The 22,958-nt window shown below is 33.9% G+C and overlaps 2 protein-coding genes across 2 annotated transcripts; both read right to left on the bottom strand.

Moving 5' to 3' along the window:
- Window positions 1-13,135: 13,135 nt before the first annotated feature.
- On the bottom strand, window positions 13,136-13,861 carry LOC123895640. Its single transcript, XM_045946103.1, has one exon. It carries the CDS (start codon window positions 13,859-13,861, stop codon window positions 13,136-13,138), a length of 726 nt encoding a protein of 241 aa, XP_045802059.1.
- A 5,326-nt stretch (window positions 13,862-19,187) lies between these two features.
- On the bottom strand, window positions 19,188-22,740 carry LOC123904066 (tyrosine-protein phosphatase RLPH2-like). The gene is made up of 4 exons (XM_045953761.1): window positions 22,110-22,740; window positions 20,252-20,319; window positions 19,906-20,085; window positions 19,188-19,605 (listed from the first exon to the last, which is right to left on the bottom strand). The coding sequence occupies exons 1-4, from the start codon at window positions 22,627-22,629 to the stop codon at window positions 19,435-19,437; spliced, it is 939 nt and encodes a 312-aa protein (XP_045809717.1). The 5' UTR covers window positions 22,630-22,740; the 3' UTR covers window positions 19,188-19,434.
- Window positions 22,741-22,958: the final 218 nt, after the last annotated feature.

Genomic DNA, 22,958 nt, shown 5'->3' with positions numbered 1-22,958 from the left:
ATGTGTTAGTTCCCAGGTGTCATTGCTTTCAATTGCTGCTATTTCTGTGTCCATAGCCTTTTTCCATACATCATGTTTAGCTGCATCATTGTATGTTATTGGATCTTCACTAGGGCTAAAAAAGGCTTGACTGTCACTACTTTCTCCTGTTTCATAATCTCCAACCTCATAGTCATTCAAATAACCAGGTTTCCTTGAAAATCTTTTTCTTAGTTCATTTACCTCATTGTTTCCCTCTTCTTCTGAATCAGATACAATTAGATCCATTTCTTCACTGAGGGGATTGCTGGCATTACTAGCATCATCAGGTGCATGAACTTGTGCATCATTTGAATGATCATGATGACTACTTGTTGAACAAGTTTCTACATCAATTTCACAGTCAATCACTTGCTGACTTGAATTTGATTTCTCAGTTACCTTGTTCTCCCTGAAGTAACAATGTTTGTCACAAGAAAGGGGGGTTTGAATTGTGACCCTTTAAAATTTGAACTGCAAAACAATTTAAGCACAACACACACTATGACAGTAAACGGTTAGACTGACTGGAGAACGTTCTCCTGGAATATAAGTGCTGTAAAATGAGTTAGTGCTTGCACAAATAAAAAGGAGTAAGGGAAGAGAGAATAACACAATGAATTTATCCTGGTTCACCCCTTAATAGTATGGGCTACTCCAGTCCCCACTTGCGTGAGATTATCCACTATAATCTAGACCAAGATTACAGAAACTTCCCTTTGATCTAAGCCCACATCAAAGACCCTTTATGATCTAAACCAAGATCACAAAGTAACCAGCTATAACCAGCTGCTCTACCTCAATCAATTATACCCAATTGACTTGAGAGAATCCTAAGATTTTCAATGATTTCTTTGGATCTAAGCTTATACACCTAACCGGATGTGAAGCTTACAAATTGATACACTCAAAGTACTCTACAAATATATGATCCTAGATTTCTAAAGAGCTTTAGAGTAAGAGTGAAAAGGAGAGCTTGTTTGAATGTATTAGATTGCTTTGTGTGCTTGAAGTTCTTGCTCTTCCAATTAAACCAACGTGCTATTTATAGATGGAGATGCTCCTTTGTTGCTTGGACATCACACATATCCGTTGTGAGTGAAGAACTAGCCGTTGTGAGAGAAACAAAACAGCCCATGTGATTTTGTCTTTGAGATGCTTCAGGAGATCATTCTTCTAATGGTCTCTGACTGTCACATTGTACTTGTTGGTCAGAAATATTCTTCCACCAACTGTCAATGAGTTGTCTCTGAGTGTATATCCGTTGCAAATGTATTTCCCATGTGGGAAAATAAGAATTTGAATTCATTTGGATAAGATTGCCACCTAAGTGCAGAAACTGGGAGATCATTCTCCAGGACGTTGGAGACCATTCTCTGAGATGGTGTGGATAAGGTCCAACGAAAATATAGCTGTTGCAAGTTGTTGCAAGTTGTCAACCAGCTTTAAACTCTTCATCAAAGGCATAGAGTAGCCACTGTTCACTTGTCCTTCAAAGGACACATGAATAGTGAGATAAGTACTATTTTATGGGAGAGTGTAGCCACCCATGTCATAAGCTTGTACTTTGGATCAGATATGAAACTTCATTGCAAGCTGTATGTACTTGTTGCTGAGTTCTCATTGGTCTAGATTAACTTCTTTAATGATGTTCTTGGAGAACATAAAGCCTTGTTGCAAGATGTGAAGTTATTATTCCTTAAAGAAGCTTATTCGAGTAAGCTCAAGAACCAAAATCAATTCCTTGCCTTAAATGACTTATTTGCACTGTTATGATCCTTTAATAAGTCCAACTTAAAAGTTCATTCTTGTCTAGTACCAGTTGACTTGAATAAGTGCTTATGCTTTAGAACACATAAGTCTGGAGACCAATCTGAGATCATTCTCTTGAGGCAGATTTGTCTAAAACGTGCTTGATTCTTTTCTTATGAGTGAAACAAGGTTAATTTAATCCATTGCATCTGTTCTTAAATTAAATCACTCAAGAGCACTTGTTAGATCACAAAATGATCAGAATCAAATTAAAATTTAATTAAGGGTTGTTATCTTTAAAACATCAAAATAGGATTTTGTCTCAACAATCTCCCCCTTTTTGATGATGACAAAACCTTTAATTAATTTTTGATTGTGATTCTGATTAAACCATATTCAGTAATAATACTTGTGATTTAATCATATAAAGCTCCCCCTCAATTTTAGCATTCTTTATCAATTTATAAAATATGTAAATGCAAATTGAGTAAAGACATAAATTTGAATCAAACATAACATTCATTAATCAAACTCATAATCAGAGAATATGACATTGTTCAGGTACATGATTAATGATCAAAATATAGTAATTCAAAAACATAATCTAAGTTCTTAGAATTCAAACAACATACAATTAGAAGTTGAAACCAAAACAACTTCCAACTATATCTACAAATTCTAAGACTGACAACAACATAATCAAAAGAGTTTTTTAAAATATTTCAAAATATCACAATCTCCCCCTAATTACTACAGAATTCATTCTCCCCCTTTTGTCAACAGCAAAAAGGCCTGGGAGGTATGAAGGAGTGCTACTGAGGATCTGCAGGAGAGGTAGGATCAGAGAAGGATTCTTTCTCAAGTTCTGGAAAATCTGGAACTTGTGGAGGAGGATTTGATGGAGGTGGATTGATACGCATTGCTGGGCAAAATTCTTCAATGAGCCAGGTCCTAAAGAGCTGGTGCTCATGGATAGTGTAGTTCATCAGAGTGTTGTTGATCTTGATGGCTTGAAAGAGCTTAGCCATATCTTTCTCAACTTTTGACTTTTTGATGGGTCTAGAGTCAAAAGGAGGTAAATTAGCAGAGTTTTGGTATGCAGCAGAATCAGTTGATGGATAGCTAGTGCAAAAGGAGTTCATGGAAGCAAAGTTTTGAGGGAAGGATGGCAGAGATGGACCAGCATCAGTATAGATAGGCTGATGTATTTTTGAAAAATCTGAAGGAGTTGAAATAAAATTTTTCAGAAAATCTGTTGTGTCAAAAGAGGTTTGTGGAGAGGTTAATAAAGGTGAGAAGATGGATGTATTGACAGGATTATTAATGGTGGAAAAGCTTTTATCCAAGACAGAGGTGTGTGGGTTTTGAGGGTTGCCAAAATCATTTCTTAGGTTATCAAACTCTAGGGATACAAAAGGGTTGAACTGAGCAGAAGTGGTTTTCTCACTTACAGTTTCTTTGGTTTGTTCTGTTGGAGCTGAGACTGGGAGAATGATCTCTGGATGGTCTCCCTGCTGTGTTGTCATGACTTCAGCTAGAAGGTTCAGATTGCTATCCTTTTCAAATTCCTCTCTTTTTCTTTTCTGGCTTGGATCAGGAATGGTGTGGTCTTCAATATCTCCTATGAACTTCATTCTTCCAATATTCTTTAGGGAGAATGTGGTAGATGAATTCTTTCCTTCTTCTCCTTCAAAGCTTACTTTGAACTTGTTAAAGACTCTGGTTAGAAACATTCCATAAGGAAGAGTGACTTTTCTGGATTCATTTTCAATGACAGAAATCATATGCTTGAGCATGACAAAGGGTAGGTTAAGAGGAATTTTGTTGAACATATGATACATTATTAACATATCATTGTCAGTGACTTTATCCTAGCTACCTTTTCTGGGAAAGATGGCATGAAGACACATGTTGTGGAACATTTTGAACACAAGTTTGAGTTTGGAAGAGGATGGATTTTTGAGAGGGGTTCCGGGTTCAAAGATTTCAGACATGAATGTTTCCTTGTTTATTCCTGCCATGGAGAACCAGCTTTCTCCATATAGTTTGTGACCGGATGAGGGTACATCTAGGAGTTCACTTAGAAGTTGTTCAGAGACCTTGAATTTTACTCCTTTGAGTTCAGAGGCAATGTAGGTTTGTTCAGAGGAAATGCCAGCATTGAAATAAAAGGCTGAGATAAGGTTAGGATAATGAGTTTCTCTAATGTTGAACAAGTTTGTCCATCCAAGAGGGTTGGTATATTGGGTTAGGTCATGATCTGTGTTGATAAGATCATCAAAGTTATACACTCTACCAGGAAGAACATGTTTTTTTTTTGGAAAAAATTTCAAAACTTTGTTGACAATCCTCATGAATAAGAGGAGCAGGTTTTTTGAGTTTTCTAATCATGATATCTTCTTCAGAAGATTCAGATTTTGAAGGTTTGGTGTGGTGTTTGGACGATGAAGGTCTTTTTTAGTAGGTTTTAATTTCAGGAACAGATTTGGCTTTTGGAGAGCCTGAGTGTGTATTTTCTGAATCATCATCAGAGAGAGAATACACAGTTTTATCTATTGCTGGTCTTCTCCCAGCACCTGAGGCTAATCTACTTGATTTTCTGACTTTTGAAACATCAAGTGATTTGGATTTTTTGGTTTTGTTCGAAGTTGAATTCTTCTTAGTGATAGGGTTAGTTTTGATTTTTGGAGTGGTGGTTTTGATTTCAGCAGCGGTTTGAGAACATTGAATGGGTTCAATGACGGTTTTACAAGTAATTGGAATGGCTCCAATTAAAACTTCAGAGATTTGAACCATTGTTGGTGGTGGTGATTGTGGTGCCGGTGTGGTTTCTAAAGTGGGTTGGTTTGTTTGAGGAGTATTTGAGGGATTTGATTGAACTTCAATCTCATTTTCACGATTTGAAAGGGATTTAGAAGAGGTAGAGGAGGATGATTTGGTACCTGACTTTTGAGAAGATGATGAATAACTTTCCATTTTGTTCTTGTTGGCAGGTCTCTTCAAACGAGCCATTGAAACAGAATTGATTTTGGGAAGATGAACAGTGAGGGTTTGATGAATAGTGGAGAAGAGATAAGGATTTCAGAAGTGATGATGAAAGAGTGTAGAGTTTGTTTTGATTAAATAAACCACTAATGAGAGAGTGTCTAGAGAATAGGAAAAGATTTGATAGATAGGTTAGGTGTAGCTTAGTACAATTATGAATAGTTGTAAAGTGTACTTAGGAAATCTAAAAGGAGAGAGACAGATAGTTAAGGCGTGAGAAAGAGAGAGGCAAATGTCATGGGAAGAGTAAAAGACTTAAAAATTATAATTAATAGGAGAAATAAACATTTAAGAGTTTTCAGACATAACTTATATCATTTTTTAAAACATGATCGTTTTCGTTCAGGGAAAGAATGTTCTCCTGACGTTCTCCAAGAATGAGATTTTGTTCAACAATGCTTAGCTGGGATTTTTATAATTTTCAAATTTTCTTTAATAAAATTAAAACGATCTTCAACTAGAGGTTTTGTAAAAATATCAGCTAATTGTGATTCAGTATCAACAAATATTAATTCAACATCTTTTTTGCAAACATGGTCACGTATGAAATGATGTTTAATTTCAATATGTTTAGATCTAGAATGCTGAATGGGATTCTTTGATAAATTAATGGCACTAGTATTATCACAAAGAATTTTAATATTTGTGTACCTTAGAGAAAAGTCTTCAAGTTGGTTTTTGATCCATATCACTTGTGAACAACAATTTGCAGCTGATACATATTCTGCTTCAGTTGTTGAGAGTGCTATGGTGTTTTGCTTTCTGCAGCACCAACTTACAAGAGCTTCACCAAGAAATTGACAAGCACCACTTGTGCTTTTTCTTTCAAGCTTATCACCAGCATAGTCAGCATCACAATAGGCCTTTAGGTCAAAATGAGATCCTTTTTTGTACCATAGACCAACATCTGGTGTTCCCACCAAATATCTAAAAATCCTTTTGACTGCTGTAAGGTCAGATTCTCTTGGAGATGTTTGAAATCTTGCACAAAGACCAACTGAGAATACAATGTCTGGTCTACTTGCAGTTAAATATAGAAGTGATCCAATCATTCCTCTATATTCCTTTTCAGACACAGTTTTACCATTTTCATCTTTGTCTAAATTTGTTGATGGATGCATTGGAGTAGTCATGATCTTTGCTTCATTCATGTTGTATTTTTTGAGAAGATCTTTGATGTATTTTTCTTGACTAATAAAAATTCCATCATCTTGTTGCTTGATTTGCAAGCCAAGAAAAAATCTGAGTTCTCCCATCATGCTCATCTCAAATTCACTTTGCATAAGGTTTGAAAAATCCTCGCACATTTTTTCATTAGTAGCACCAAATATAATATCGTCAACATACACTTGTACAATTAATAAATCATTTTCATTTGTTTTTCTAAAAAGTGTTGTATCAATTTTTCCTCTAGAAAAACCATTTTCAATTAGAAAAGAGCTTAGTCTATCATACCATGCTCTTGGTGCTTGTTTAAGTCCATATAGAGCTTTGGTAAGTTTAAAAACATGATTAGGTTTTTGTTCATTTTTAAAACCAGGAGGTTGATGGACATAAACCTCTTCATTTAAAAATCCATTTAGAAAAACACTTTTTACGTCCATTTGAAAAAGTTTAAAACATTTATGAGATGCATATGCAAGTAAGATTCTTATTGCTTCTAACCTTGCTACTGGTGCAAATGTTTCATCATAGTCTATACCTTCTTGTTGATTATAACCTTGAGCAACAAGTCTTGCTTTGTTGCGAATTACCTTACCATTTTCATCCATTTTGTTTCTGAAGACCCATCTAGTTCCAATGATAGAATGGTGTAAAGGATCTGGTACTAGCTTCCAAACTTCATTCTTCTCAAATTGTGAAAGTTCTTCTTTCATAGCAATTATCCATGATTCATCAGTGATTGCTTCTTCTATGGATTTTGGCTCAATTTGAGAGATCATAGCTAGATTGTTCTCATCAACTTGAAATGATCTTCTGGTTCTTACACCTTCTGCAGTGTCACCTATTATTTGTTCTTGAGGGTGATTGCTTACAACCTTCCAAGTTCTAGGAGGTTCTTGTGGTGGTGATTCCTGTTCTATAACTTGTTCTTTTGATGAGTTTTGCTCATCTTCATCATCTATTTCTCTTACACATGATATATCATCAAATTCATCAAATTTTACATGCATGCTTTCTTCTAAAGATTTTGATGTTAGATTATAAACTCTATATGCTTTAGAGGTTAGAGAGTATCCTAAGAAAATTCCTTTATCAGATTTAGAGTCAAATTTTCCTAGATTATCTTTAATATTTAAGATGTAACAATAACACCCAAAAATGTGAAAATAAGAGACATTTGGTTTTTTATCTTTCCAAAGTTCATAAGGTGTTTTGTTTAAAACTTTTCTTATAGACATTCTATTCAAGATATAGCAAGCAGTGTTGATAGCTTCAGCCCAAAAGTATTTTTCAACATTGGATTCATCTATCATAGTTCTTGCCATTTCTTGTAAGGTTCTATTTTTCCTTTCAACAACTCCATTTTGTTGAGGAGTTCTTGGACAAGAAAAGTTGTGAGAAATACCATTTTCATTGAAGAATGATTCAAAATAGGAGTTTTCAAATTCTCCACCATGATCACTTCTTATGGAAATGATATTTGAACCTTTTTCATTTTGAACCTTTTTACAAAAGATTTTAAAAGATTCAAAAGATTCATCTTTACTTTTTAAAAACAAAACCCATGTGTATCTAGAGTAGTCATCAACAATAACAAAGCCATAATTTTTACCACCTAGACTAGTAGTTTTGACAGGTCCAAACAAATCTATGTGAAGTAATTCAAGAGGTCTTTTAGTTGAAATAAAGTTTTTAGGTTTAAAACTACTTTTGGTTTGTTTTCCTTTTGTACAACTTTCACATAATTTATCTTTGTCAAAACTTATCTTTGGTAATCCTCTTACTAGATCAAGTTGAGAAAGTTTTGCAATTGTCCTCATATTTACATGTCCTGCCCTTTTGTGCCAAATCCATTTATCCTTTTCAAGAGATACAAAACATGACTCAACAGGCAGTTCATCTAGATATATGACATATACATTCTTTTTTTTTTATCCATTAAAAAGAGTTTTTCCAGTAGATATTTGCTTAATTTCACATGTAAGAGTTTTAAAAATTACTTCAAGACCATTATCACACAGTTGACTAATACTTATTAAGTTATGTTCTAGACCCTCTACATAATGAACATTTTCTAATTTAGCAGAATTAATTTTACCTATTATACATTTACCTTTGATACTAGCTTTTTCATTATTACCAAAGGTAACGGTTCCTCCTTCCTTTTCCTCAAGGGAAAGGAAGCTGTGTCTGTCTCCGGTCATGTGCCTCGAGCAGCCACTGTCCAAGTACCATGGCTTTTTCTTGACTGCTAGCAGACATTCCTGCATTTGAGTTTAGTAAGACTTTTGGTACCCATAGTGTTTTGGGTCCTTGATGGTTAGTGTTTTTAAATGGTATTTTCTTATGAGGTGATCTTTTGTATGATTTCTTTTGAAAATAGTTTTGGAGATTATCTGAAGAATGATCTTTTACATGGTGTGTAGATCTTTTCTTAAAGCAAAAGTATCTTATATGTCCATGTTTATGACAGAAGGAACAAAATAGTCTTTTTATTTTTTGATCTTTTTTAGGTAAGAAATTTTTATCATAAATTGTTTGATACGTTTTAGAACCTATTCCATCTTTATCAACAACTCTTTGTTGAACTCCTATAATATTTTCAAAAGTTTCAGTAGCTTTCACACATTTGGTTATGTCTTTTTCTAAAACTGAAACACTTTGTTTTAGTTCTAAGTTTTCTTTTAACTTATAAACTTTATCTAGATCATGCTGAGCTTTTTCCAAAGTTTCTTCTAAAATTTTATTTTTAGTTTTATATTCATCTTTTTCTTGAATTACTCTAGTAAGTTCAATTTTAAGTTGATCATATTTTTGAGCAGTAATTTGTGAATCATATAAGAGATTATCAAATAATTTTTCAGTTTTCATGCATGATGAACAAGGTTCAAGGTTTACCTCATCAAAGTCAGTTCTGGTCATTAGGCAAACATTTGCTTCTTCTTCTTCTGGTAATTCTTCTAGATCGTCCCATGTAGCCATCATGGATTTGTTATAGGGAGGTTTTCTTTGCATTAGCTTTGGACATTCATTTTTGTAATGTCCAGTTTGATTGCATCCGTAGCATTTTACTTGACTTAAGTCTGTTTCATTTCTTCTTGATGGGAATGATCTTTTGATTTGATTTCTTCTCATCATTAGCTTTTGGATTCTTCTTGAGAGAAAAGCCATTTCTTCCTCATCATCTTGTTGAAGAGGATTCTCTTTATCACATGTTATTTCCCTTTTTAAGTTTTCTTCTACTTGTGATTCTAGAGCAATCATTTTGTTCTTTGCTGGTTTCTTCTCTTGAAGTATTGCTTCATGAGCTTTTAAAGATCCAATGAAATCTTCCAGATCCATTGTTTTGAGAATTTTTGCTACAGTTATTGCAGTTACTATGTGTCTCCATTCTTCTGGTAGACATCTTAGTAGCTTTCTTATTCTCTCATGTGTGGTATATTTTTTACCAAGAGAATTTAGCTCATTTATGATGACTGTAAACCTTCCATACATTTGATCTATAGTTTCACTGTTATTCATTTCAAACAGTTCAAACTTTCGTACTCCTATGTCAATCCTTGTTTCTTTTATGTGGCTGGTTCCTTCATGGTGTGTTTGAAGAGTGGTCCACATATCTTTGGCCGTCTTGCATTCCATGATCCTGTCATATTCTTCCCTGCACAAAGCACTTTTAATAAATAATTGAGCTTTAGTGTTTAGTAGTACCCTGTCAGATTCTTGAGTTGTCCACTCAAGCTGTGGTTTTGGTGTGAATGAATCTTTGACCAGTGGAGCATAGTCTCCAACTTCTACTACAGCCCACATGTTGATATCTTGTGACCTAAGAAACAATTCCATCTTGTCTTTCCAGTAGTAGTAGTCATTTCCTTCAAAAAGAGGTGGTCTAGTTGATGATCCTCCTTCTGAGATGAATTTTGCAGGTTTAGACATTACTTCCTGAATCTTTTCCTCAAGCACTTGTTAGATGCTTAGCTTTTAGAGGCAGTGCTCTGATGCCAATTGAAGTAACAATGTTTGTCACAAGAAATGGGGGGTTTGAATTGTGACCCTTTAAAATTTGAACTGCAAAACAATTTAAGCACAACACACACTATGACAGTAAACGGTTAGACTGACTGGAGAACGTTCTTCTGGAATATAAGTGCAGTAAAATGAGTTAGTGCTTGCACAAATAAAAAGGAGTAAGGGAAGAGAGAATAACACAATGAATTTATCCTGGTTCACCCCTTAATAGTATGGGCTACTCCAGTCCCCACTTGCGTGAGATTATCCACTATAATCTAGACCAAGATTACAGAAACTTCCCTTTGATCTAAGCCCACATCAAAGACCCTTTATGATCTAAACCAAGATCACAAAGTAACCAGCTATAACCAGCTGCTCTACCTCAATCAATTATACCCAATTGACTTGAGAGAATCCTAAGATTTTCAATGATTTCTTTGGATCTAAGCTTATACACCTAACCGGATGTGAAGCTTACAAATTGATACACTCAAAGTACTCTACAAATATATGATCCTAGATTTCTAAAGAGCTTTAGAGTAAGAGTGAAAAGGAGAGCTTGTTTGAATGTATTAGATTGCTTTGTGTGCTTGAAGTTCTTGCTCTTCCAATTAAACCAACATGCTATTTATAGATGGAGATGCTCCTTTGTTGCTTGGACATCACACATATCCGTTGTGAGTGAAGAACTAGCCGTTGTGAGAGAAACAAAACAGCCCATGTGATTTTGTCTTTGAGATGCTTCAGGAGATCATTCTTCTAATGGTCTCTGACTGTCACATTGTACTTGTTGGTCAGAAATATTCTTCCACCAACTGTCAATGAGTTGTCTCTGAGTGTATATCCGTTGTAAATGTATTTCCCATGTGGGAAAATAAGAATTTGAATTCATTTGGATAAGATTGCCACCTAATTGCAGAAACTGGGAGATCATTCTCCAGGACGTTGGAGACCATTCTCTGAGATGGTGTGGATAAGGTCCAACGAAAATATAGCTGTTGCAAGTTGTTGCAAGTTGTCAACCAGCTGTAAACTCTTCATCAAAGGCATAGAGTAGCCACTGTTCACTTGTCCTTCAAAGGACACATGAATAGTGAGATAAGTACTATTTTATGGGAGAGTGTAGCCACCCATGTCATAAGCTTGTACTTTGGATCAGATATGAAACTTCATTGCAAGCTGTATGTACTTGTTGCTGAGTTCTCATTGGTCTAGATTAACTTCTTTAATGATGTTCTTGGAGAACATAAAGCCTTGTTGCAAGATGTGAAGTTATTATTCCTTAAAGAAGCTTATTCGAGTAAGCTCAAGAACCAAAATCAATTCCTTGCCTTAAATGACTTATTTGCACTGTTATGATCCTTTAATAAGTCCAACTTAAAAGTTCATTCTTGTCTTGTACCAGTTGACTTGAATAAGTGCTTATGCTTTAGAACACATAAGTTTGGAGACCAATCTGAGATCATTCTCTTGAGGCAGATTTGTCTAAAACGTGCTTGATTCTTTTCTTATGAGTGAAACAAGGTTAATTTAATCCATTGCATCTGTTCTTAAATTAAATCACTCAAGAGCACTTGTTAGATCACAAAATGATCAGAATCAAATTAAAATTTAATTAAGGGTTGTTATCTTTAAAACATCAAAATAGGATTTTGTCTCAACACTCCCAATTCCACTGCTTTTTCTCGTCAAATCTAACATCTTTGCTAACAAGAATTCTTTTCTTTACAGGATCAAACAGCTTGTATGCTTTTGATTCTTCACTTATACCTAAGTGAACACATATTATGCTTTTGTCATCTAGCTTTTTCCTCAGATTATCTGGTATATGCACATAGGCAATGCAACCAAAAATTTTGAAGTGGCTTACAGATGGCTTGATCCCACTCCAAGCTTCTTCAGGTGTGGCATCTTTCACTGCAAAAGTAGAGGATCTATTAAGCAGATGTACAGACCAATTCACTGCTTCAGGCCAAAAGGTTTTTGGTACACTTCTTTCACTAAGCATACACCTGACCATATTCATAATGGTTCTATTTTTCCTTTCTGATACTCCATTTTGATGAGGAGTATAAGCAGCTGTGAGTTGCCTCTTAATTCCATGAAGATCACAGAATTCACTGAACTCATTTGAGGTATATTCACCACCTCTGTCTGTTCTTAAGCACTGAATGGACTCTTTTGCCTCATTTTCAACCATCACTTTGAATTTCTTGAACATTGCTAGAGCTTCTGACTTTTCATTCATGAAGTAGATCCATGTTCTTCTGCTTAGATCATCTGTGAAAGTGATGAAATACCTCTTTCTTCCATTTGACTCAGGGTTAATAGGTCCACATATATCTGAGTGAACAAGTTCAAGCTTGGTACTAGCTCTCCATGAACTTTTCTTTGGCACATTTTTTCTCTGCTGTTTACCCTTCATACAATTGGAACACTCCTCTTTTGGCTGTTTCAATTTTGGCAAACCAATCACCATTTCCTTATGAGCCAGCACATTCATACCCTTGAAACTGAGATGGCCATACCTCTGATGCCATAAGTTGGCATTGTCATTGCTATCACTTGAAGTATTCATGCAGTGAGGGACTATAACTGGTGCTTTGATAACAAACATTCTATTCATTGTCATGTGTGTGGCCATGATCAACCCTTTTTCCTCATGGAAAACTTTGCAAGTATCATTCTTAAAGATAACAGTTAGGTTCTTTTGCTGTAATTGGCCTATGCTTAACAAATTATTCTTCAGGCCAGGCAAATAGTAAACATTTGTAAGTACTTGAGTAAAACCTTCAATATGCAATTTTAGGTTACCTTTTCCTTCAACTGCCATCTTTGAATCATCACCAAGCTTAACTGAATCTTTGAAAGTGCCATCATATTCAAAGAGCCAGTTCTTATTTCCCACCATATGATTGCTGCAGCCAGAATCCAAGAACCACAACTCATTCTTTGCATCAGAAATGGTTGAATCTTGAGATTCATTAGATTTTGTTCCTTGAGCCATTAGCAAGATTTCTCCCCTATCATCAAACTCAGCATATTCAGCATAGTTTGCATTGTCTTCCTCCCAATTAGGACACTCTGACTGAAAATGACCTAACTTATGACATTTATAGCATTCAACCAGTTCTTTGTTGAATTTTGTTCATCTTCCTCCTCTACCACGGCCTCTACCACGACCCCTTGCATTAGAGTTATCTCCTCTACCTCCTGAGCCTCTTCCACCATTAGAAATCTTCAGAATTTGTTCTTGTTCATCTTTCTGATGCCTCATTCTTTGTTCTTGAACCAGCAGGCTGCTTTGCAGCTGATCCACAGTCATTGTGGTGGTATCATTAGACTCTTCAATTGAGCACACCACATAATTGAACCTTGAGGTTAAAGATCTCAAGATCTTTTCAACTATTGTGCTCTGAGTGATGGTATCTCCATGGCTTGTCATCTTGTTAGCAATACTCAGTGTTCTTGAAAAATATTCATCAATAGACTCACCAATTCGCATGTTCAGCATCTCAAATTCTTTCCTCAGAGCTTGCAGCTGAGCTCTCTTGACCTTGGTGGATCCACAATACTTCTGGAGCATTGAATCCCATATCTCTTTTGCAGTGCCTCGAGTGAGGATTGTTTCAAGAATGGATCTTTCTATTGCTTGAAACAAGAAATTCTTTGCTTTCAAATCTTTCAACTTGCTCTCTCGTGCAGCTTGAATTTGATCTTGAGTTGCTCCTGCAGGAGCCTCAATTACTCCATCCTCGATGAGACTCCAATACTCTTTGGATCTCAAGAGATTCTCCATTAACATTGACCAGTGATCATAGTGTCCATCAAACTTGGGAATTGATGGTTGCATGTAGTTGCTTGAATCCGCCATGGAATCTTCAAGCAAGAACACGATGAAGAACTTTGTAACTAACTACGGTTATTGCAAAGGCTGGATCTTTAGAAGGTAAACTGATACCAATTGATAAGGCAAATGGTACTTCTTGACTTTCATTGATCATAGCAAGACCTTATATAGCCCATGTACAAGATACAAGTTAGTTACAACAACTTAACAAACTTTAACAACCTTAAACTAAGCTAACTTGCGCCTTAAGCTTCAGCTGCAAACACGCGCGTGCCTTGACAGCAGGCCTGGCTCATAGGCTTGGCAAGCTTGCTCATGAGCATTGCATCTAACTAGCTTATATTTGATCAATACATCTAACAAGTTACCTATGATCAATTTAACTAAATTTTATAATAACAAATATATTATTATAAAGTAGTATGGTCGTCCCCTTTTGGACCATATCCATAATAAACGAATATAATTTCTTAAATGCATATATACAAATGAAATTATTAAAATTGCATATGATTGTTCATAAAAAATTTATATCAAATACAACTTTTTTGACTAAAGACAACTTATAGAACACTATTCTTGACGCATGCATTTTTTTAAAAAAAATAATTTCTTCGTAAGCTTTAAATAAATGCATTATATGGAACATGTTGTTAGTTAGGGAGTGTATAATTAGTGATAGATATGGAACTAATATCTATATATATATATATATATATAAATCCTAAATAGTTGTGGAATTGCTTATCTAAACCCTAATCCACAAACCAATGAAAACCTTTCATTTAGTCACATCATCCACTTACATCTATTTAATGTGGGGTACTAATTATAATAATAATAATTATTATTATTATTATTATTATTATTATTATTATTATTATTATTATTATTATTATTATTGTTTTGGGTTATTATTCATTTTAAATTTTTTATGTTTATTTTATTATTTTGTGTATTTTATTGTTTTTTTTCAAAAAAGTTAATGTTTTTGCTAATAATCTTTTGTCCGATCTTTGTAAATATAAGAGTTGGTCGATTGTCAGGACCACTTTATAATGTTAGTAAAAAAAATAAAAAATAAATTTACTAATGGTTGTTATGCCCTATATGATTTTTATCATATTTGATATTTGAGTATGAGTTAAGTTGGTTTATCTTTGCTCCAATAAATTTCAAATTAATATAAATGTCAAATTCGATAATACAATAGTTTTTTGGTAAGAGATATTGAAGTAGTTTATCCAACTCAGAATCCTCCAATGAGATTTATAATATAAATAAAAACTTATGTTTCAACATCGATCATTGTCAATTATATGTTGTCATTTCCATAGTTATTTTGAAGAACGAGTTAAAGATATTGCTAATCAATGTTAATGAAGAAGATACCAAAGTAACTTCAAAAGTGATGTATAAATAAGTTTTTTAAATGTATAAATGTCTATATATAAAATTCCTAGATAGTTGTGCAACCACTAATCTAACTCTAATCCACGTCAGCCACTTATATCCAATTAAATCACTCAATAATGCCACATCACTTCTACTTACATCATTGTCATCTCTATACACTTTTTCATATGTCTACATTTATATACCTATGACTTTTCATTATACACCCACTCAACTAATAATAATAGTTTTTACTAAATTATATGCACTAATTAATCTTTTATACTATATATTGAATTATAGTGTCCAATTAAGAATCAAATGCATAGTGTATGAGTATGGCCACAAACCGTTTTCATAGTGACATGACAATTTATGAATTACCAACTTATTTTGATAGATGCAATAGGATCCATTGTAATCTTTTCGAAATGTATAAATACATCTTTAATATATATCTTATATTTACATAACTTTTTTAATTATTATTATTATTATTTTGTTGTTGTTGATGTTACTATTATAATTTTCATAATACTTATTGTTTCAATTTATACGAATGATTTTTCAACATTATAATATAAAATACCGCATAACACCCGTGCATCGCACGGGTGTGGGACTAGTTTTAAATAAATGTTTGTATATGAATTGATCATGTTCCACCATACTGAAATTACAATATTAACTTGCATGACTATTGCGGCAACAACGTCGTTTGGTTCTTATACGAGTAAACATGTTCTTGGCTTCATGCTGTGAAAACATGAATGATTGAATAAATATATAAATATGTATTGTGATGGAATCCAATGTTAAGTTTTGTGAAACGAGTCATTGAAGTAAATGTCGTGGAGGCTTCTTCATGGATCTAAATTACTCGACAAGATCCTTGGCAACTGACAATAAATCAACTCAATTTGATATTCTTGTTTGTATATATTCATAATGAAATTTTGTACCTCATACTGTAATTCCTAATTTATTACGTGATTTTCCAATTTGTAGCGATTGTTTAAGACAAAAATAAAATAAAATAAAATAGCAAGCATTTGGGGCCATGTAATATCCTCAGTGAAAAAATGTGCGTGAAAATAAGATTTTTATCATTTATATAACTTTTATTTTAAATTTTACGAATGTATTTTACTTCTTTGTATTTTAAACTACATTACGGGAAGCCCCCTTTATGTACCAAAAAAAAAAAAACAAACTACATTATTTGAACATTATTTGTACTATAGGATTATACTATTGTATGATTGTGTCCTTGATTTTTAAGGAGGTAGAAAGATAAGTTTGGATGATGAACAACGACATGTGCGATCTGAGCATGATTAACTGCTTGAATGATTCTCAATTTGAGATATCACCCTATCTCGTAGAGGCTTGTTCTGGGTCAATAATATCCGACCTAAGTGGTCGGTGTTCTTACATATTCTTTATGTTTTAAAATATTCATATTCTCTTATCTTTGCAATATTATCAAAAATTTCATAAGCTACACTTTATATATGTCTTTGTTGATATTTAAAATTAAAAAAAATCTTTATAATATGTGCAAAATAATTTTACACTGTCATCTAATATTAATCATGTATTCAATCAAATGACTTCACTATATCTCCACTTCCATGATATGATGTGGAGGAATAGTTAATTCCTATTGGACGTTTGTAAAAATATTTTACACCGGGCGTAACATATCCATTAAATTCATATTATTTCCTCAATTTTATTTGATAAATTAATAATTGCTAAAAAATATATAAAAACTAGAGAGAAAAAACAGTGTGCATTACCATTTACTACTAAAGTAGTTACACATTAAATCCGAATTCTTCATATCTAACAGTGGAAGATATGCTTTTTGGTACGATTCATCTTGTTGCATTTCGGATGAACTAGATTCAACTGATCTTGACTTTGTTTCTTTAAAATCAGAACATGTACATAGAACAAAAATCATCTTACATGAAGCATAGAGTAGATTTTGTTTGTTTTATGCAGTCGACTTGTGGCCCCTAGACCGTATTTTTTATGAACTGGTCATTGTGTGGACTTTGGATAGGTTTATGTTTTGATGAGTTTAAAATAACTCAATTAACTTGCTTCAATTATACAATATCAAAAGGAGAATTAGTTTTGCAACCCTACTGGGCCATGGCTACGAAATTATCATACTACCCCTGTCCACTACTTAGGTCACGGAATACTATCTGACATTTAAGTGATGGACGTGTAAAAATTCCTTAGTTTTTGAATCAGTTGAGATCCCACATCCTACCAAGATTTTTATAACGTCCGCTACTTAAGTAGCGGATGTTATAAAAATTTCTCATTTTTATAAATTTGTAATATTTTAACCATATATGAAAGTTGTACTTTAAATGAGAGACTCTTTGCTTTATATATGAAAGTTCTACTTCAAATGTAAGACTTTTTGCTTTATATATGAAAGTTGTACTTCAAATGTGAGACTTTCATTGCACTATTCAGGATTCTGTCCGATACTTAAGTATCAGACGATACTTAAGTATCAGACGTTATAAAAATGAGATTTTTGAGGAAAAAACACTCTACCAAGATTTTTGCATTATATATGAAAGTTGTACTAAGACTTTATGACATCGCACCATTTAGGATTTTGCCCGATACTTAAGTATCGGACGTTATAAAAATGAGATTTTTTGAGTAAAAAACACCTAACCAAGATTTTTATAACGTCCGCTACTTAAGTAGCGGATGTTATAAAATTTTTGGTAGGGTGTAATTACTCAAAAACTATTCATTTTTTACATGTTCGCTACTCAAGTAGCGGAAGGGTAAAATGGGAAACTTGTAGGACGTGTGAGTAACCGGTAGGGTGACAAAAGTAAATCCCCGTCAAAAATACCAAATACAAAGTAACCGCCTGCACCTGGTAGTTTCTTCAACCTTCTTTTTTATATAACAATGAGGGACTAAACCCTTCTTTAACCCATTTTTGTTGAAACTGTAAAATGGTAAATGACTTGCATTGTATACTCTTTTTTTTTGGCATAAATCTATTGAATCTTGTGAGATCTAAATGGGTGACAAACTTTATCTAAGAGTTTTAACTTAGGTCTTTGGTTCCAAATGAGAGGTCGAACTAAAAACATAAGTTAAGTTAGAAGACGTAAATCTATTGAATCTTGTGAGATCTAAATGGGTGACAAACTTTATCTAAGAGTTTTAACTTAGGTCTTTGGTTCCAAATCAGAGGTCGAACTAAAAACATAAGTTAAGTTAAAAGATACCTGCATCATCTCATCTGATCGTTCATGGATATTTACTTATTATTTATCTGTTAAAATCTCCATAATATGCTGTTTGTTCGTTTGGCTCTTGATGCAACAATATAAGGGCTAGGGCCCAATTAATTCACAGTCAAACTTGTGGTTCAAAAGCTCATGAAAATTGCTTTTTAGGCCCCTGGCAGTGCTTTTAGGCCCCCAAACCTAGATGTAAAATCAACACGTGTTGCTGGAAAATAGGCACCACGTTCAAGTTTAAAGGAATGATAAGAAGACTTCCTGTCATATGAACAATTCATGAATTCCCACCCAGATACAACTACCCTCAACCCAATTCCTATAAAATTGAATTAAGTTGCTGATGTAGTTTTGAGAAGTTTAATGATATAATGTTGTTGTTCATCTCTTTCATATCATATTATCATGTGTTCATCACCATCACCAATACCATTTCTTCTTAATTTAACAGACTAAAAGACTATTATGTATATAAAACAGAAGGGGAAAAAACTAATACTAGTAGTTCAGAAATGATGATCACATGCATAAGTTGTTAAGATTTTGTTCATGGGTTACTGTACTTCAGAGGAAGGTTATTTGTACCCAATATTCATTAACTGTGACAAGCCCTCTTGCGAGAGTATCGTGACAATAATTGTTTTTAAGAGAGTTCTACATTTGAGGATGAAGATTATAATAATACTAGTATATACATTATTGTGTATGCATGTTTCTTATCTAAATGGATATTTTCTTGTCATTGTGAACCCTACACGCGCAAAGAAAATGGCTGCTTTCATACCCAAGTTTAAGATGAGAAGGAATAGACACAATGTTACAGCCTTACAATGTTGGTCTAGCATTTATCAGAGTCTTAATAACTTGACTACTTTGTATACGAGCAAGACTATCACAAATACAAACCTATTTTGCCAATACATCAGTATCACGAATAATCTTCATGGAAGGAAGAAGAATTGCAGCTACTGGTTTATCAGGGTATCCACCGCCTTCGTCAATTATCAACCTTAAACCTTCAACATGGAGTTTTGCATGGTGACCACTAACAATGATAGTTGGACTTGCACTTAGTTCCTACAAGAAAACAGTAAATCCAATATATTTGAATAAGCTACAAAAGCAACTGAAAAAAAATACTAACAATGTGCATGACATGTAAATATGTCACCTCTATAGCACCAACAATTTTGATTGAAGTCTGGTATCAAACACATGTCAGTGTCCGACATGACACTAAGACGTGTGATTACATTGGATTAATTTATTTTCTAAATTTATTATTAGCAACAAAGTGTCGGAGTCAGTATGTTTCATGTGTGTGTCGGTGTTTCATAGTATGTTGCAATAATATGAAAGTAAGAAGCAAGCTATCACCTCTGGAATATCCCATACATTCTTTCTACCACTTAAAGGCTGCACCTTTGGTATCCGAGTATCTCGAGCTTTCAAAATTTTCATCTGCTCTTTCACATCTACACCTTTCTCCAAACCAGCATGAACAGCAATCAACTTGCAGCACTTAACTCCATCATCAGTGTTTATAAAGACATCATCCTGGTAAAACATGATCCAAAGAGACTTCATAAGTTGTTCATTTATTCAACATCAGTTTGCAAACAAAACAAGGATTTTTGTTCCAAGGAACAACCATGAATAAGTTGGAAATCTGAGCCATGTGATATGACTATAGAAACAAAGAGACAAAGAAAGTAAGCATCACCTCTTCGTGGACCCACACCAAATCGGCAAGAAATTTCTTATGCTCATCAGGAACTGCATTAACCAGATCTGCATGCAATGAATTGCTTTTATACCTTGTGTTTGGGTGAGCAGCTTAATTAAGCACTTATATAAGTTGTTTTCATAACCAAAAGATAGAATGTGGTTCAACTACTTTCATATATGTTAAGCTGTTTTAATAAATGACCATAGAAAGCTTATTAAAATCAGCTGAAAACAGCTTTCAGATATATCCTAAGGTACTTTATAAGCTCTCTCAAACACGTGTGTTCTAAAATATATTTGACGCGCACCTATAATTCAGTTACATTCACAAATAACTTAACTTAAATAAATAACTTTCAACAGCGCATCAACATTTCCCTAGCTTTTTTATCTTGTTAGTCCAATCTACCCTGGACCATGTTTCATTAACAGGTATTCTCGGTATCATGTGATTTTCTAAATTGAGCAATGCAGGTTAAAGTTCATTTTATAACTTATAACGGCCGAGTCAAAAAAATAACTTAAAGTTCATTTTATAACTTTTAAAATCAACAATGACTTGAGGAAATAGATATGTATCCCATCCTGTAATCAACTGATGGAATCATACAGGTTATAAAAAAGAAATTGATACAATCATCACATTTAAACCTCTCACTATAATTTTAGTAAAAAAAAAAAAAAAACTCTCACTATAATAAAAATGGTTAAAATCAGATATAGTAATACTTATTAGTGATTATAAAAACATTTTCTAATTACATTCAAAACCCCAATTTATTAATAAAAAATAAATCCAATGTCCCTTCTACTAGTGCATCTTCGGCATGACATAGAGACATAACTAACAAAAAAAAGAAGTAAGTACTCAAGTTGGTCCTTGAAAGTTAAAGGGTACCTAGTCCTCCACATTATCAATATTCTAAAATGATCCATAGAATTGCAAAATGTTAGTCAAGTTCACTAGTCACCACTCACCACCTTGTTTAGATCTGTTATAAAATGTATCCTTGAAATTATTCAGTTAGTTTTAAATTTATCTCCAATATTACCAACTTAATGTCATTCTAGTCCTATAAATACCAACGGAGGGATATATTTTCTTAGAATTTTATAACTTCAGGAATAATTTTGGTATATCGATAATGTGAGGTACGAGAGTGAAACAGTTCTGCAAAAGTAAGGCAATTGCTAGGTGAGAAAGTGTCACAAAGTGTCCCATGTAGTCTTCAAAACTTTGATGACAGTAGAGGGTCTTCCACATCTTTACTAATGACCATGTTGATTCAACGAAAACAAGGAAAAACTCACACAGTGAGCACTAGCACTAACATTTGTTTCTGTTGCTTTTATCCAAAAGATACTTTTCCAGTCAAATATATATGTTTGCTTCCACTTTTAGAGACCATAATAGATTCTAGAGGTGTTGATTTTGACATTTTTTTTTGGTATTTTCACCACCAGTATCCGGCATTCCAGCCCACTGGACTGCCTAATCTGGTTCGGGACAGTTCTGACCTAAGTGGTTTCAGCCCCCACCTGATCGCAGTTGCGGAGGATCGAACCGTAGTGATTTCTCTAAAGTAGAATTGATTCTCCTCCGGAATTAATTCTACTTGAAACTAGAAATTGTAGCTTATGATTCTAAAATTGATTTTTAGACTCAAATTTAATATTCAACTCACTTTTACCCGAATGTATCCAAAACATAAATCATTTTACACTCAACTCACTAATCACTATACATAAATCACATTCAATCAACTTTTCTCACCGCAGAACCAAACATACACCGATCAAGAATAAGAACATTCTTCGAGAAAAAAAAAGATGAATAAGAAAAAGATACTAACCAGCAGACCCATGAGAAACTCCATAAGATTGAAAAGTGGGACCAGCATCATAAATAGAACCCTGATACTCAGTCCCTTTAGCAACATTAAACTTAGCTTTAATTTTCCCACTCCATCTTCTCCCTTGTAAATGCATCTTCTCATATCCATCACCATTAAACCACCCTTCTCTCTCTTCACTTTCCTCAAACTCCTTCCACCCATCACAAAAATCAGATCCATCAAGCGGTGGCGGGAGGAGGCGGAGGAAAGCGGCGAAAGCAAAGTCATGGTTTCCAGCGAGGAACACGTGTTTCTGATTAGGGTAACGAGTTGGTAAAGAAATGAGATAATCGATTACTTGACGAGTTTGTGGACCTCTATCGCAGTAATCACCTAAGAAGATTATTGTGGCGGTTTTGAATTGTGATGGGTTGATTGTGTTTTCGAGATTTGACCAGAGGTTTTGGAGTTTGGTTATGTAGCCGTGGATGTCGCCGATGCAGCATATGATCCTACTGGATTCAGGGGGTTCTGACATTGTTGTTGGTTCTTTGTATATGCTTTTGGTTCGGGTTTATGAGGCTCTATTTTATTTTAACTAAAGAGAGGAGAAAAAGGTAAAAAATCACAAGAAAATAAAAAAGGCAATTTTTCATGGTTTTGGGATATTCACTAATATAAAGACAACACACACTTACTACAACTAAAAACTAGACCAGATAAGGGAGAAAACTGGAATCACTTGATCAGTGACGGACCTAGGAAGGCCACTAGGCCTATGTCCCTACTTTGATGTGAATTTTTTTATACTACTATACATATATTATATTATGTAACAAATAAATTAGTTGATAAATTTCATAGTAG

Source organism: Trifolium pratense, linkage group LG1, assembly GCF_020283565.1.
Source record: "Trifolium pratense cultivar HEN17-A07 linkage group LG1, ARS_RC_1.1, whole genome shotgun sequence".
NCBI classification, from domain to species: Eukaryota; Viridiplantae; Streptophyta; class Magnoliopsida; order Fabales; family Fabaceae; genus Trifolium; species Trifolium pratense.
Note: the sequence above shows the minus strand (reverse complement) of the source record. Positions and strands in the feature narration are given on the sequence as shown.

Excerpts from the sequence above, each read along its gene's own strand:
- LOC123895640 (XM_045946103.1), bottom strand. The coding sequence starts at position 13,861 with ATGGCGGATTCAAGCAACTACATGCAACCATCAATTCCCAAGTTTGAT.
- LOC123904066 (XM_045953761.1), bottom strand. The coding sequence starts at position 22,629 with ATGTCAGAACCCCCTGAATCCAGTAGGATCATATGCTGCATCGGCGAC. Across the intron at positions 20,320-22,109 it reads AGTTTCTCATGGGTCTGCTG|ATCTGGTTAATGCAGTTCCT; the intron begins GTTAGTATCTTT and ends CATTGCATGCAG. Across the intron at positions 20,086-20,251 it reads TGGTGTGGGTCCACGAAGAG|GATGATGTCTTTATAAACAC; the intron begins GTGATGCTTACT and ends ATGTTTTACCAG.